Source organism: Oryctolagus cuniculus, chromosome 5 (assembly GCF_964237555.1).
Source record: "Oryctolagus cuniculus chromosome 5, mOryCun1.1, whole genome shotgun sequence".
Lineage (NCBI taxonomy): Eukaryota > Metazoa > Chordata > Mammalia > Lagomorpha > Leporidae > Oryctolagus > Oryctolagus cuniculus.
Window position 1 is genome coordinate 98,758,691 of NC_091436.1, and position 17,413 is coordinate 98,776,103.

General features: G+C 42.5%; 1 protein-coding gene across 1 annotated transcript in view; it reads right to left on the minus strand.

Annotated features, from left to right (window-relative positions):
• Window positions 1-17,413, minus strand: part of CD109 (CD109 molecule) — a 169,725-nt gene that overhangs the window by 63,251 nt on the left and 89,061 nt on the right. Inside the window, exons 11-15 of the mRNA XM_070073883.1 lie at window positions 16,730-16,954; window positions 15,462-15,563; window positions 15,310-15,372; window positions 13,564-13,740; window positions 10,414-10,566 (exon numbers count right to left, since the gene is read on the minus strand). Of these exons, the coding sequence (XP_069929984.1) occupies window positions 10,414-10,566; window positions 13,564-13,740; window positions 15,310-15,372; window positions 15,462-15,563; window positions 16,730-16,954 (720 nt within the window). The remainder of the gene's footprint in view (window positions 1-10,413; window positions 10,567-13,563; window positions 13,741-15,309; window positions 15,373-15,461; window positions 15,564-16,729; window positions 16,955-17,413) is intronic.

The following is a 17,413-nucleotide window of genomic DNA, read 5'->3' on the forward strand; positions in this document are numbered from 1 at the left end:
ACCAATAACAAAAATAATGTAATGAGAACACCGACAATTTCATAACGTCTCAACAAGCAGGCAAATCCAGTTAGCCCGACAACAGACAATGGAACCAGGGCCAGACATAATGGAGAGAAGATTTCAGTTCCATGACTCTCACCCCACCGCAAAATGCAAATACATGAGGATCTGCTTCTGTTCTTGCCCAGGCACGAACAGATGGAAGTATTCAAGCAGCAGTGTTCTATCTCATAAAGAAATCCTCCTTTTCTCGCTGGCTCAATAAAAAACAGCACTGCCAAAGCTGCAGCAGAGGCTAATGATGGAAAGGCTGGTGTCTAAAAATTATTCCTGGAAGATCTAGTACAATTAAATTACTCTGTGGCCTTCCAGACGCTCTCAGCAGCATGCATAAATTCAACAAGAAAGAAAGAAGCCAAGATGGTCTGTTAGCATAGGCTTCTGACTCCTCTCTCCTGCGCCAGCTCTGGAGGAACACAAAAGAAGGAGGGAAGTTGGATGAGTAGCATGAGAAAAGCCCAGGAAGAGCTGGTGTGGAAGAGGCCAGGTGGCTCCGGTCCAAGGCAGAAGACAGTTACGGGCAGCAGTCACAAGACTGGATGAGAGGTCCTGAATTCTGCTCCTCCTTCTCTCCAGGGGCGTAGCCTCAGGACAACCACTCCTTGCAACCTCCTTGCCAAAATCAGCAGCAGCTCAGACGGCCTCAGCCGATTCCAGGTCAGCACTTCCATCCTTCTGCTGTGAGAGAGCGAGAAGATACGTAGGCAGACCCAGGGCCCTCAAGCCTTCACTCTGGCCCCAACCTTCAGGGCTGACAGATCACAACCTCCAGTACTGCTTTTCCCAGGAGAGGTTAAGAGAAGTTGAACACAGGCAGGCAGCAGAGAGGATGAAGAGTAATTTCCCAGTCTGTGAGACTTGACCCTCCCTTCTCTGTAAACTCAGAGGACAGACAGATATTCAACCTTCCCCAGCAGACTTCCTCAGAGGAGCTGCCAACCCAACCAGCCTTCCCGACAGGTGAAAGCAGCCCCTGCAACTGGATGGCATACAGCACGTGAAGCAGAATTACTGAGAAGATCAACTCTGGGATTTGGGGAAATACTAGCAATATGAACCAAGAACCACATGAAAACCACATATATTGAAAATACAGCAGCTGGGATAAAGGTCACAATGCAAGGGGACAAAGCAGAAGAGAGATGAATGGTAAAAAAGAATGACCAGGCCGGCACCGCGGCTCACTAGGCTAATCCTCCGCCTTGCGGTGCCGGCACACCGGGTTCTAGTCCCGGTCGGGGTGCCGGATTCTGTCCCGGTTGCCCCTCTTCCTCTTCCAGGCCAGCTCTCTGCTGTGGCCAGGGAGTGCAGTGGAGGATGGCCCAAGTGCTTGGGCCCTGCACCCCATGGGAGACCAGGAGAAGCACCTGGCTCCTGCCATCGGATCAGTGCAGTGCACCGGCCGCAGCGCGCCGGTCGCGGCGGCCACTGGAGGATGAACCAACGGCAAAGGAAGACCTTTCTCTCTGTCTCTCTCTCTCACTGTCCACTCTGCCTGTCAAAAATGAAAAAAAAAAAAAAAGAATGACCAGGAAGCTGAAGAGCCCATTGACCAACTCTCCCAGAGACAAGTAGAAGAGACAAAGAGAAAACATAAAACAACCCTGGAGAGCAAAAGCTCCTGGTCTGCAGACCGGGCAGGCAGGGAGCCTCTGCTGTGACTTCTCCTGCGTGTTTCTTTGTTTCTGTTAATGAGCAGCAGAGAAGCTCTCATCTTCTAGAAACCAGTGACCCTTGAGGATGTGGCTGTCGATGTCACCCCAGGAAGACCAGGCCCCCTGCACACCTCCCAGATGAAGCTGTCAGAGGTGTGATATGGTCCTCAGCAGTCACCTGGTGGCTATGAGCATGCACAGCGTTCCCATGGTGCAGGCCTGGGAGAGCCACCTGTCAAGGACTTTGGACGCTCAGCTGTCAAGAGAGGAGAACAAAGGACAAGAACACAGGTAGCTTCTAGAATATTCCCCTCAGACTTTCCTGACCCACCCACCCCCAAATCCTGCAGACCTGACCCCACCTAAGAAATAACAACCAGTAGCAGTCATCAGAATCAATGTGTGAACATGAAACACGCCAATTACAATATGAAAAAACGCATTTTCAGAAATCATGGAAAGAAAAACGTAGGTAAGCATAGGAAGAGAATCAGAATAAAAATATAAACAGACAAATATCTAGATACAAGCAGGAATATGAGATAGGAAAAGACACCTTCTATAGACCCAATTCCTAACCCTGTCATCCCTGCTCCTAAATGTGCTCATAACCACAAGAACACCTGTGGTTCTAGCATCTGATAAGGAATGGAAGCAGTCATTTCTTTCAGTGACAGCCCCACTTCTCATAGGAGGAGTCCCTGGAAACTGTGCCTCATCCATTTGTTAACTAGACTTTCTGCTACAGACGTGACACTGACAGTAACAAAAAATGGAGGATGTGCATATGTCCATGCGATGCAAGATTAAATTGGAAGAGTTACAAATCTCACAGACCACTGTTCTCTTGTTCCTACCTGGAGCTTGCAGCTCCAGGATGCATGGAACACCTGTGACATGAAATAATGATCTAGAGATGACTTGGTGGAGTAATCTGAGATCTACAGTAAGAAGCCTGTCCATGCACATGGGGCATAGACAGCAGCTGCTACTTCATCATTGCAATTATAGAGACATTAGAATACCTTTGACCTTGTAAAGGGGACAATTTGCTACAGCATCATAATACTGAACACCCACAAATAGACTGATTTGTTTTTCCAAGGGTCACCACTTGTTCCCATGCAGTGCCACACTAGGCCAGAAGAGGGGCAGAAAATGATAGAAAGAAAGAAAGTACTGTCTCATGCAGCTTCCAACCCTGAATAAAGAGCAGCTAAAAGGAAGAAAAAATGAAATAATCTTTTCCCCACTTTGAAAAGAGGTTAAAGTCAGCAGGAAGAAACAAAATACATATGGACAGGAGAAAGAGTGAGCACTGTTTTACCCACCCACAGATCCTGCAGGCATTACCCACCCTGATGGATAAGCAGACAAAGAACAAATAAACAAGGCATTTACTGCAAAAAAAAAAAAAGAAAATATTAAATAAAAAGTTTACAGATATGGAGGATGGAAGTAGAAATGCCAATATCTGAATAACAGGAAACCCAGAAAGAAAGAAAAAATAAAAGAGAAAAAGATATATATAAAAAGATAATGGACACAAATTTCCAGAAAAAAATGAAAGACGGACATAGACTGAAAAGATAACCCATAACACAGAGATGAAATCTGAACAATAATAACTTGTTCTGGCCAGGAGGGAGGAAGGAGAAGAGAACAAGGGTAGAGTCAAAAAGAATATGAGAGCATACAAAGATGTGTATATTAATATTGAAGATACTAATATTAAGAAATCAATAACAATAAATATGAGTACAGTTCATGAATGAAGTACATCTAACATAATTTTTAAAAAAAAAAGAATGAAGCAAAACCCAGCAAAGCAAAATTTGATCAAATCCATGAAAGAAGAAGAAATGAAGAGAGTAGCTTAAATTTTAAAACATAAAAAAGTAGAGAGCAGCAAGATGGCGGAATAGGATGGGAGCACACTGATAGTCCAGGAAGAGACAGTTTAATAAAAGTGGAGATACAGAAGGTTCAAGGAAGACTTGGGGAAGAAACAGCAGAGGAAACTCTTCCGGAACTAGTGATTCACAGTGGACCTGCGTGGAGAGCATGGGAGCCCACAGTTCAGGACACCAGCAGCAGACTCAACACACCAGCGCTGGAGCGCAAGGTGAGCCGAACCTCAATAGCCCAGAATACCGGCAGGCAAGCGAAAAGAGGAGACTAGAGGGAATGAGGCTTGAAACCCCGTGGGGAAAAGTTCACCAGGCTAACTAGAAGAGAGAGGAAAAAAAAAAAATGTGACCGATACGGACATGAGTTTCTCTCTCTCCACTCACCTCTCAAAGGCGAGCAAGACAAAGAGCAGGCGCCATTTTGGACATATGTCATAAGCAGGGTGACCTCAGGTCTGCACCAGCCCTCAGCCTAGCAGAAAAACCTGACTCTGGGGCGGGGGGGGGGGGGGGTGTGAAATAACAGGAGATTAGGACCTAGTGAATGTGTGGTGCTAATGAACTGAGACTGTGAAAACAGAGACGGTGGGGGAGAGAACGCACAGAATTCACGTGAGTACTCTCCAGAGACGCTACAATTTGGTAACCTTGGCAACCCAGTGGGAGACTGCAGGAGAATTTGAGCCCACACTGAGGGCTGAACAGATTCCCTGTGTGGTCCTTGGGAAAGAGCTTCTGATCTCTGGCTCCTGTGGGTATATCATTCGCCTGCTAACTACCTCCAATTCTGCTCAGCTGTGTGGAATTACGTCCCTTTTGAATCAAAAAAAGAAAGAAAGAGAGAGATTTAACACGCCTAATCTGGGAGTGTCACCTTTGGCACACCCTTAACCCTGAGGAACCAAACAGAGCTCTCAGGCCACACCCATCTCAAGCCTCTAAGGCTCCATCAAAAGCAGACAGTCCACTTAATCTAGAGTCACAGTATAACGAGAAAAAACACCACAGCAAAGAAACCAAAGAATATCTCCACAATGCCAAACGTAGAAACTGAGGTAACAAGAACAAGGAAGAAACTATGATGCCCCAAAATGATAAGACACCCCAATTAAAGATTATGAAGATGATGAGATAGAAGAAATGCAAGAAGTGGATCTCAAAAAAATGATAAGAACATTAAGTTCTCAAAAACAAATTCTTGAACTACGGAAATCCTTACTGGACAGGATAGAAAATCTCTCTCATTAAAATGAAATATTAAGGAGGAATCAAAATGAAATGAAGCAACTAGTAGAACATAAAACTGTGATAGTGACGAGAAATCATAATGAAATGAAGAATTCAATAGATCCAATGACAAACACATTAGAGAGCCTTAAAAACTGAATGAGTGAAGCAGAAGAGAGAATATCAGACTTAGAAGACAGAGAACAGGAAAGTATACAGTCAAACCAAAGAAAAGAAGAGGAAATTAGAAATCTAAAAAATATTGTTGGGAATCTACAGGATACTATTAAAAAACCCAACATTCGGGTTCTAGGAGTTCCTGAAGGCATGGAGAGGGAGAAAGGATTAGAAGGCCTTTTTAGTGAAATACTAGCAGAAAATTTCCCAGGTTTGGAGAAGGACAGAGACATCCTAGTACAGGAAGCTCATAGAACCACTAATAAACATGACCAAAAGAGATCGTCGCCACAACACGTTGTAATTAAACTCACCACAGTGAAACAGAAAGAAAAGATCCTAAAATGTGCAAGAGAGAAACGTCAGATTACTCTCAGAGGATCTCCAATTAGACTCACAGCAGACTTCTCATCAGAAACCCTACAAGCTAGGCGGGAATGGCAAGACATAGCCCAGGTACTAAGAGAGAAAAAACTGCCAGCCCAGAATATTATATCCTGCAAAGCTCTCATTTGTGAATGAAGGTGAAATAAAGACCTTTCATAGCAAACAGAAATTGAAAGAATTTGTCGCCACTCGTCTGGCCCTGCAAAAGATGCTTAAAGATGTGTTACACACAGAAACGCAGAAACACAATCATCAATATGAAAGAAGGTAAAGGAAGGAAACCTCGCAGCAAAAGCAATTCACAATAGCTAAGACCTGGAACCAACCCAAATGCCCATCAACAGTAGACTGGATAAAGAAATTATGGGACATGTACTCTATAGAATACTATACAGCAGTCAAAAAAATGAAATCTGGTCATTTGCAACAAGATGAAGGAATCTGGAAAACATTATGCTGAGTGAATTAAGCCAGTCCCAAAGGGACAAATATCATATGTTCTCCCTGATCGGCGGCAACTAACTGAGCACCAAAGGGGAAACTTGTTGAAGTGAAATGGACACTATGAGAAATAGTGACTTGATCAGCCCTTGTCTTGACTGTTGATGTACAATGTAATATTTTGTTCCTTTTAGTATTTTTTCTTTGTTTAGTTCTAGTACTATTGGTTGAACTCTGTAATTAACATACAATTATTCTTAGGTGTTTAAATTTTAACTGAAAAGTGATCCCTGTTAAATATAACAGTGGGAATAAGAGAGGGAGGAGATACACAATTTGGGACATGCTCAATCGGACTTGCCCCAAATGGTGGAGTTAGAAACGTGCCAGGGGATTCCAATACAATCACATGAAGGTGGCATGTACCAATGCCATCTCACTAGTCCAAGTGATCAATTTCAGTTCACAATTGAACACACTGAGAAGTCTAAGAGTCAAAGGGATCACACAAACAAGACTAGTGTCTGCTAATACTGACTGATAGAATCAAAAAGGGAGAGAACGATCCATCATGGGAAGCGGCATACACAGCAGACTCATAGAATGACAGATGTCCTAAACAGCACTCTGGTCTCAGAATCAGCCCTTAAGGCATTCGGATCTGGCTGAAGAGCCCATGAGAGTATTTTAGGCATGGAAAGCCAAGACACCCTGGGAAAAAAAAAAAAGATGACGACCTAAATGTAAGATCTCTGTGAGTGAGATCCCAGTGGAAAGAACGGGGCAATCAAAGAAGGGGGTACCTTTCTCTGAAGGGAGGAGAGAACTTCCACTTTGACTATGACCCTGTCGGAATAAGATCGAAGTCGGCGAACTCAAAAGGCTTCCATAGCCTTGGCAACTCATGACTGGAGCCTAGGGAGATTACTGACGCCATAAACAAGAGTGTTAAATTGTTAAGTCAACAATAGGAGTCACTGTGTACTTACTTCTCATGTGGGATCTGTCCTTAATGTGTTGTCCAATGTGAAGTAATGCTATAACTAGTACTGAAACAGTATTTTATACTCCGTGTTTCTGTGTGGGTGCAAACTGATGAAATCTTTACTTAATATATACTAAATCAATCTTCTGTATATAAAGATAATTGAAAATGAAACTTGATGTGAATGGAATGGGAGAGGGAGCAGAAGATGAGAGGGGTGCAAGTGGGAGGGAAATTATGGGGGGGGGGGAGCCATTGTAGTCCATAAACTGTACTTTGGAAATTTGTATTTACCAAATAAAAAAAAAAGAAAAAGAAAAAAACATTAAAACGTAGCAGGAAAAAGTTCTAATTACAGCAAAAACTACTATACTTCTACATGGGTTAAAAAGACTTGTTAAGGGGCCAGTGCTGTGGCATAGCAGGTGAAACCACCGCTTGTATTGTCAGCATCCCAAATGGAAAGCAGGTTCAAGATCTGGCTGCTCCAATTCAGATCCAGCTGTCTGCTTATGACCTGGGAAAGCAGTTAAAGGTGGCCCAAGTCCTTGTCCCCTGCACCCACATGGGAGACCCAGAGCAAGCTCCTGGCTCCTGGCTTTGGATTGGCCCAGCAGATAGAAGATCTCTCTCTTATTGCCTCTGCCTCTCTGTAACACTGCCTTTCAAATAAGTAAATAAATCTTTATATTAAAAAAGGCTTGTTAAAAGATATAAACTATCAGATTAGATTTAAAAGCAAGAGCAAAATATAACAATATGCTAGCAATAAAATACTTAAAAACAAAAGGTTAAAATAAAAAGAAAATACACCAGGAAAATATGAACCTAAAAAAGAGCTGGGTTAAGTGTCTGCTAATAATAATTGATAGAGGGCCAGCACCATGGCTCACTTGGTTAATCCCTGCGGCACCGGCATCCCATATGGGCTCTGGGTTCTAGTCCTGGTTGCTCCTCTTCCAGTCCAGCTCTCTGCTGTGGCCCAGGAGGGCAGTGGAGGATGGCCCAAGTGCTTGGGCCCCTGCAGCCGCATGGGAGACCAGGAGGAAGCACCTGGCTCCTGGCTTCAGATCAGCGTAGTTCCAGCCATAGCGGCTACTTGGGGGGTGAACCAACAGAAGGAAGACCTTTCTCTCTGTCTCTCTCTCTCTCTAACTCTGTCAAATAAATAATAATAATAATAATTAATAGAATTAAAAAGGAGAGAATGACCCAACATGGGAAGCAGGATATACAGCAGACTCGTAGAATGGCCGATGTCCTAAACAGCACTCTGGCCTCAGAATCAGCCTTTAAGGCATTCAGATCTGGCTAAAATGCCCACGAGAGTTTCTCAGACATGGAAAGCCAAGACAGTGTGGAAAAAAAAATGGCCTAAATGAAAGATCTCTACAAGTGAGAACCCAGCAGAAAGAATGGGCCATCAAAGAAGGAGGTACCTTTCTCTGAATGGAGGAGAGAACTTCTACTTTTACTATGGCCTTGTCTAAATAAGGTTGGAGTTTGTGAACTTAAGAGGCTTCCATAGCCTTGGCAGCTCAGGACAAGAGCCTCAGGTGATCGCTGACGTCATAAATAAGAGTGTCAATTGTTAAATCAACACCAGGAGTAACTGTGCACTTACTCCCCATATAGGATCTCTGTCCTTAACGTGTTTACTATGTGAATTAACGGTATAACTAGTACTCAAACAGTACTTTATACTTTATGTGTCTGTGTGGGTCAATCTGTTGAAATCTTTACTTAGTATATACTAAGTAGATCTGTATATAAAGATAATTAAAAATGAATCTTAATGAAGAATGGGATGGGAGAGAGAGTAAGAAATGGGATGGTTTGTGGGTGGGAGGGTGGTTATGGGGGGAAAACCACTATAATCTTTTGAAATTTATGTTTATTAAATAAAAGTTTTCTAAAAAAATAAAGCTGGGTTAGCAACCTTAGTATATCTGAAAAATTTACTGTTTACACATATACACACATACACATATATACATGTGTGTGCATAAATATATGTATAAATAGATTATATTGTATAATATGTAAATAGCATGCATGCCAAATAGGGGTGTGTGTATATATGTGTATGTACACATGTTTATGTACACACACAAACATACACAGAGGGATGAAAAAATAGAATATATTTATCAAGATATTTAGAAAGCCATAAGGTAAAAAATATTATTATTTTTCATAAATTCAAACGTAATATCTATAGACTTTTAGGAATAATGTGAACTTAAGAAAAGAAATGATCAATTTATTTTAAAAAAGTTTTCTTTTAAAAAAAGACTGAGAAATTAACACCTCAGAAAGAAAAGTATGTATGGTTGAGCTGATTTTGTTTTTACATGGTAAAATTAATTTGCTTGAATGAATTGTACACTTCCTTCAGTTAAATAACTAATTTCTCAGTCTTTTAATGGACATAGAGTATACAATCTAAATCATAACCGATAATGGCACACAATAATATATCAAGAATATATAAGTAAGGGGTGGAAATTTGGCCTAGCAGTTAAGACATCAGTTAAACTGCCTATATCCCGTATCAGAGTACCTGGGTTTGAGTTCTGGCTCCGCTCCTGATTCTAGCTTCCTGCTAATGCACACTCTGGGAGATAGCATCGATAGCTCAGTGGCTGGGACCTTGCCACCCCTGTAGGAGACCTGTATCGAGTCCCCAGCTCCCAGCTTCATTGTAGGCATTCAGGGAGTCAACCAGCAGACAGGAGCTCCTTGTGTGTCTGTCTGTCTCTAACTCTCTTCCCCATCACTCCATGTATGCCTACCCCTCAGACAAATAATTTTAAAAGAATGTATAAAGATAAAATGACTAATTAATATGGAATTAGTTTATGTAATGGTGGATTTCTGCATACTTGTTTGTACATTTTTTGCATATTTACATGCTTTCACTCCCTTAACATACTGCAAATTCCTAATTCAATGGGAACTATAATTATTTACAACCATATTTAACGAAAATAGAAAGCCCTTCAAAATTACCTAAAGCTCTCTTATCTGATGTTATCCAGAACTGTGTAAGTCAATTTCCCAGTACTTTCTTTAGTGTCTTAAAATAAAATATAGCATGAAAATGAAGGGACATGAAGTGGCATTTCTTTATATTGTTGCATAAATTCAGGCATACAATGTGATGTTTTGATATATGTATGTATTGTGGAAAAATTAAATCTACCTGATTACATCATTATCACCTTATATTTATTTTTTCTGGTAGGAACATTTAAAATCTACACTATCAGAAATTTTTCTATGTAGAATACATTGTTAGTAATCACATGCTACACAACAGATCTCCAGAATTTCCTCCTCCTCCTGACTTTGGATGGAATTTCTCATGGAAGACAGCAAAGACAGTCACCCACTGAAGCTCTCCAGCATAAGCCCTGGAAGAGGAAGCTCACTGATTATGACGTACACATGCAGAGACACCGGTAAAATCTTCTTTAAATATTTCAGGTGATACAATAAAGTTTCTTTCTTTCTCTCTCTTAACATGCATTTCTGGAATTTTTTAAAAAAAATAAGTTTAACTCACATTTTCCACTGACATATCATTTGAGGCATTCATCAGATTCACACTTTTATCAACAGCTGTGATGCCAATTATGGAGTCAGGCTGTGTCACAGAGACCTTAAGAGACACTTTCTCAGATGGTTTAGCACTAGCTTTACTCCAAAACAGCTTTATCTAAGAAACAGATAAAGAAGGGTTTTTGGTTTTACTTTTTAAAAGTATTATATATGCATCTTACCAGCAGCAAATCAATGACTTAAAATCTAACTAAGATTCCTCATCTGCCTTGGCTCTGGGATATTTCTCAACCCTTCTCTAGGAAAAAGAAATTACAAACTTTACTCCTGACACGTTTGTGAATGAAAGACTTCACACAGTGGTATAAACCCAAAGGAGCCCTCACTTCTCCACCTTTGCTCTTCCCTTTCTCCATCTCCCACCCCCAGCCTCTGGCCAGGGCTGAACAGCAGTATCTAGAACACTGGGAGGAAGCCAGTATCCATGAGGAGGAACGTGAAAGAGGAAAGAAACTGCAGGTGCCTACGTGTTGATCAAGACTGCATGCAAGGAGAGCTCCCAGAGCATTCTCAGAACTACCTGGGCTGGGAAGTGAGAGGGGCTCTTTCCAAGGTAGGGGGTGGGCAGTCCAAACCCCAGGCCAGCCCCAGGGACCTGTGTCTCCACGGCTGTCTGAACTTCCTCTGTCACCACACTCTTCACAGCACGGTCCCACTTCCGGAGTAACATCAATCATCTCATCACAGCCTTGTCAGGAGGCCCCTTCCTGCTGAGAATTTCCATTTCTGTAGCTCCATCTCAGCATTCCCCTGCGCCAGTGACAGCACTGCATGGCCAGGATGGCCTTACTGTTCCCCTCGGACAGGCGTCTTCCTGACCACAGCCTCTGACCTCCCTTTCCTCAGCAAACTTGTCACTGTAAATTCTTTCTCTGCCCCGTTTGGGGTGAAAATCTTCTCAGTCTCTAGAGTTTTAGAACCCAGGGATGGCTTTCTCAGGGACATGGAAGCCTGGTTCTGTAGGTAATGAACAAGACTGACAAGGGTCCCAAGTGGATTTCCCAGCCTCCGTGGAAGAGTGGGAGTCTAATGTCACCAGCTCAGTACCAACTGGCAAACACAGAGAGCCTGATCCGCCTGCTGCGAGCCTGGCCAACCCTCCCACCAGGGCCTGTGGTACTTTGACATTTACTCACCCCACAGCTGCAAAACTCGCTGCCTTTTGAGTCAGCAGGGTTGAATTCAATCTATCTCCTCTCACATACGCTTAAATGAATCTTCCTTGCCTGTTTAACTCATCCAGTGCACTTTTCCTCTCCAGCAACTGAATCTAGTTTACTTTCTCTGTCTACATCCTAAAGGGGGAACGGGAGTGGATGGGGATGCAGCACGTTCAAGACTCAGTCTTGGACCTTGTATTTCTCACTCTAGACTGTGTGCCTCAGAGACCACATGGCCTTAACACGCACTTCTAGGTGGATGATTCCTAAACCTACTCCTCTTATCCCTTCTACTTCTCATTCATGCATTCCATAGTCATTACTGAACATCAACAAAGGTTTACTCGTTTTCTCTTGTTTAAACATATCCTATGCATACATTTCCATGTATGCAGCTTCTTTCCATATGTGATAATTATTAGCATGTAAATATTAGAGAAAGGTATACCCTTGCAAATGGAACTGAAGCTTCCTATCTCTTACAAGAGGGTATTTTAAAAAGGAAAATTAAAAGATATGTTTAGGCAAAAGTATTTGGCTTAGCAGTTAGGCTGTGTTCAAAACTCTGCTCTGGCTCCTAACTCCAGCTTGCCCCTAATATATACCCTGGGAGCATTGATTGCATAAGTATTTGGGTTCCTGCTGTCCATATGGGAGTCCTGGATTGAGTTCTGGGCTTCTAGCTTCAGGGCCTCCCCACTAAAATCACTAAAAGTAAAAACTGTACTCTAAAACTAACAAAATACAGTATTATATTTTCAAAAACTCTTTTTAAAAAGGCAAAAAAATAGAAGTTCATATTAAAAGTTAGGGTTAACGATTCTCAACCAAAGAAAGCAACGGATGACTACTGCTACTTCTCAAAATTCTAACAAGTTAAGTAAAAAAAATATATATTAGGAAAAATAGACTCTACAAATCAATACTTCAAAACAATGACTATTTTAGTTAATAGGACCCAAGAAGGCAGCAGTTTTTAGTGAGAATAAAGGCTCATTCTGATACATGTGAGATGGTTCCATCAGATTTCTTTTCAGGGTAGGCATTCAAGGGGATTTCCTATAAAGGCTGGCTGTGTGAGGCTACACCAAGCACTTCAGAATTAGTGACCAGACTCTACACAGAGCCTCACACACAAGACAACCAAGCTAATGGAAAATTTGTCCTGGGTGGGGCCAGCGCAGTGGTATAGTGGGTAAAGCCCCCAACTGCAGTGCCATATGGGCACCAGTTCGAGTCCCGACTGCTATACTTCTGATCCAGCTCTCTGCTATGGCTTGGGAAAGCAGTAGTAGATGGTCCACATCCTTGGGCCCCTGCTCCCGCATGGGAGACCAGGAAGAAGCTTCCGGCTCCTTGCTTCAGATAGGCCCAGCTCCAGCCATTGTGGCCATTTGGGGAGTGGACCAGTGGATGGAAGAGTCTCTCTCTCTCTCTCTCTCTCTGCCTCTCTGTAGTTCTGCCTTTCAAATAAATAAATAAATATTTTTTTAAAATTGTCCTGGGTTATTTTTCAGCTGATGGAACACAGTAAAGCCCAGCTCTGCTTCTACTTGTCATTTCAGACAGCCTCAATCCCCCCATACCCTTAATTCCACCCTTACACCAGTGTTAATACCACACAGATTCTGTACTGCCCAGGAAAATCCCGAGTCAACCATTTGAAAAATCCTCAGAGGGCTTCATGGCTTACATTGAAGTCTTACAGTCCAAAGCCATATCTTACAAATAAAACCCACAGTGCCCAATAATTCCATACGCAAAAAATACACATGTGGTAACTAAATATGAAGAGGTTTAATCATAGTTCTAGAAGTGGGTAATATAAATTTCTAAACTCTTTGACTTAATGATACTATTCTAAAGGAATATTGCATTTCTCAGATTTCACAAATAGGAATACTTCTTTTAAACATCATTACCTTAGATCTTACCTCATTTTTAAAAACAAGTTGAACAGGAATTTTGAGAACATCATTTATAATTTCCCCATCATCTTTAATATAATACACAATTATACAAGCTTTTGGAGCCCAAGAACTTTCTGGTGTTAAAGAGAAGATTGTTGAATTTTGTTTGCCTACAGCCACTAACTGTCCCCTGGATACTACCTGAAAACAAAAGAAGATTAGTTTAATTTTTTTTTTTTTTTGTTAAATCTAGTAAGATCTCAACTGAAGCTACATTTAGCAATTTAAGCACACAAAAAATTCTTGACTTAAATTAGCTTCAAGGCCTTTTTAAATTCAAGAAAACCTCCCTGACAAACATGGAATATAAACTAGGAATAGGAAATGATAAGATTAAAACATTACTGATGAGAACAACAGTAGTCTCACAGTCAAGAATCCATTTTTGATTGGAAGAAATATAGGGCAACATTGGGAGAGTTGGATTATAAAGCCGTGGGTAACAACTTTTATTTTCTTATATTGTATAATCTTCTACAATAAATGCAAGTTGTTTATCCAATAAAAATTTATCCACTTTAAATTGAAATGCAAATATAGGAAAAGAAAGAAAAAAGATTGATTGCAACATACAAAGGACAGGCTAGGATAGGCAGGGGCAGCCATCTGACCTGTATCAGACAGCCTGGGTTTGATACATACCTCTAGTTCCTGACAACAGCTTCCTACTAATACAGACCTCAGGAGGTAGTGATGATAGCCCAAGTAATTGGGTTCCCACCACCCACACAGGAGATCTGGATTGCTGAATTGAGTTCCTGGTTCCCATCTTTGGTCTTAGTACAGCTTTGGCCATCTGGGGCATTTAGGGAGTGAATCAGTAGATCAAACACTCTTTCTCCTTCTCTCTCTCTCTCTCAAATACATTTTCTTTAAAGACAGGGTTAAAAAGGTATGAGGCTGAATTTTAGAAATTAGTAAGTTTGGGGGGGGGGCACTGTAGCTTAGCGGATAAAACCGCCACCTGCAGTGCCGGCATCCCATATGGGCACCAGTTTGAGACCCGGCTGCTCCACTTCCTATCCAGCTCTCTGTTATGGCCTGGGAAAGCATTAGAAGATGGCCCAAGCCCTTGGCCTCTGCACCCGCATGGGAGACCCAGAAGAAACTCCTGACTCCTGGCTTCAGATCAGTGCAGCTCCAGCCATTGCGGCCATCTGGGGAGTGAGCCAGCAGATGAAGACTGACTCTCTCTCTCTCCTTCCCTCTCTGTGTAACTCTGACTTTCAAACAAATAAATAATCTTTTTTTTTTTTTAAAGAAATTAGTAAGTTTGGGGTGGCACTGTGGCATAGTGAGTTTAGCTGCTGCCTGCAGTGCCGGCATCCCATATGGGTACAGATTTGAGTCCTGGCTGCTCCACTTCCAATCCAGCTCTCTACTGTGGCCTGGGAAGCCAGGGGAAGATGGCCCATGTGCTTGGGCCCCTGCACTCACATGGGAGACCCAAAAGAAGATCCAAGCTCCTGGCTTCAGATCTGTGCAGCTCTGGCCATTGCAGCCATTTACAGAGTAAACCAGTGGATGGAAAACCTCTCTCTCTACCTCTACCTCCACCTCTGCCTCTCTGTAACTCTACCTTTCCAATAAATAATAAATGTCTTTAAAAAAAGAAAGAAATTAGTACGTTCAGTGTAAACATAGGGTAGACACCATTTAATAAAGCTCAATCTATAACAGATCATAAATTTTGATTATGTAAGAGATTACCATATAGCTTAACTCCTTCAAGGGCTTGTTGCTAGTAACCACCAACTCAAACGGTGACCCCACCTAGAAAAAACAAGTCTTTGTTAGTTGGAACATACCAGTGGGAAGTGTATCCAACTGTACTGTAATAACAAGTGAGCTGTAAGCATTACCTTGACATTTTCATCTCTTGTTTTGAGCTGGATGTATGTCTTACTAGGAGATGTAAACATACCATGGACTGCCATGCTACTTACACTGTCAAGAAAATAGGCCTATAACAAAAGAAAAGAAAGCTGTAAGTCTTCTTCTTTAGTGACACTTTGAGAATGCTACCTGCTCAACAATTATCAAAATTCAAATTCACTTTTTCTTTTTCCACGCAGAAAAAAAAATAGATTCACCAGAAATGGGGTCTTTGACATTTTACATCATATATCATAAAGAAACTGATAGCTTTAAAACGTAGGAAAGGATCTTCACCACCATAACCTAAGAGGAAAAAGCATAGTCTTAGCTTATTTCCGAACAAAAGTATTTTAATAGGAAACACTGGGATAAAAGAGAATGAAATGAAAGAGGGACCGTTCCTTTTTCCACAACACATAGTTCAAATACAAGCAAGAAATCATAGCACTCAGCTCCATCCACCGATGTTCAGAGTAAAACTCTGAAAGGCCACAGGTGTGGAGCACCCTGCTCTGGGCAGGGCTAAATAACCAGAAGAAAGGTAACAGGGCTGGCTGGGGAGTCTCACGTGAGCCACTCTGAGAAAGGCTGCTCAGCAAACATATGTATGTAAAAATGTATGTACAATCCACTTTCATTTCAGTTCCTGCCACAATAAGCTTCCACATGATTGAAAATCAACCCAGGCCGGCGCCGCGGCTCACTAGGCTAATCCTCCGCCTGTGGCGCTGGCACTCCAGGTTCTAGTCCCGGTCGGGGCGCCAGATTCTGTCCCGGTTGCCCCTCTTCCAGGCCAGCTCTCTGCTGTGGCCTGGGAGTGCAGTGGAGGATGGCCCAAGTGTTTGGGCCCTGCACGCCATGGGAGACCAGGAGAAGCACCTGGCTCCTGGCTGAGGATCAGCGCAGCGCACCGGCCGAGACAGCCATTGGAGGGTGAACCAACGGCAAAGGAAGACCTTTCTCTCTGTCTCTCTCTCTCGCTGTCCACTCTGCCTGTAAAAAAAAAAAAAAAAATCAACCCAGACCGGGGGCTAGCAGGGCTAGCGTATTTTACTACGCTCTTCAAAATGAACTTAGAAGAGAGCATTTGGTCAAACCCTCAGCGGCTGTTATAAAATCACTTTTTGCACTGTCTCACTTTCTTTTTGAATGGAAACATGTCCACTTCTTATGCACACTGGGTCCAGACAGCCTGAGTGCTCATCCCAGGATTACAAGTTACAGTAGCACAATGAGTAGAAGCAGCTGGCACCTTCAATTGTAGCTCAGCGGAATTGTCCAGGATTGGGAATTCAATCGTAAAGATTCCACTTGGGGGGAGAGCATAACTGATGTTCTGGACGGCTGCTGTTTCCTCATTTCTGCTGCTCCACCTGGTCCAGAGGTTGGTGCTGTTTCTCTGCAGCACTGCTATGACGACATTATTGCTTCTCTCTTCAGGAGTTAGCTGATGGCCATCAGAACGGGCAACCTTCACCTGGTTGTCAAAACAACACATCTTAAAGCCAGGGAACAAGGGAAGCGATGGGTTGCAATTCAACGGAACCCCGTGTCCATATGGACTATTCCCATGAAACTGAGCGCTCAGAAATTACAGGTAGCACTCTGGTTTCCAGAACTGGTAGCCTCTCTCTGGGTGGCCTCCAACACCACTGACCGCTGCCTTCTCCGTGGTATGACTTCCTTGTCTTCCGTGGCTCCGCAACAACCTCCTCCTCCCATACTTCTCTTTCTCCATGTCCTTTTTGGTTCCTCTTCCCTCTCCCTATTTGTAGAAATGTATCCAGGCCAATTATCAGCCATCATTTCTTCCCTCTGCCTCAAAGTTCTCAGTACTTCCATGGCTTAGAGTATTTTGTTGTGATTGTATCCACACCCAGAATTTCCACCCTCATCTTTCTCTGGAGCTCAGACTCAATTTCTGTAATTCCCTGCA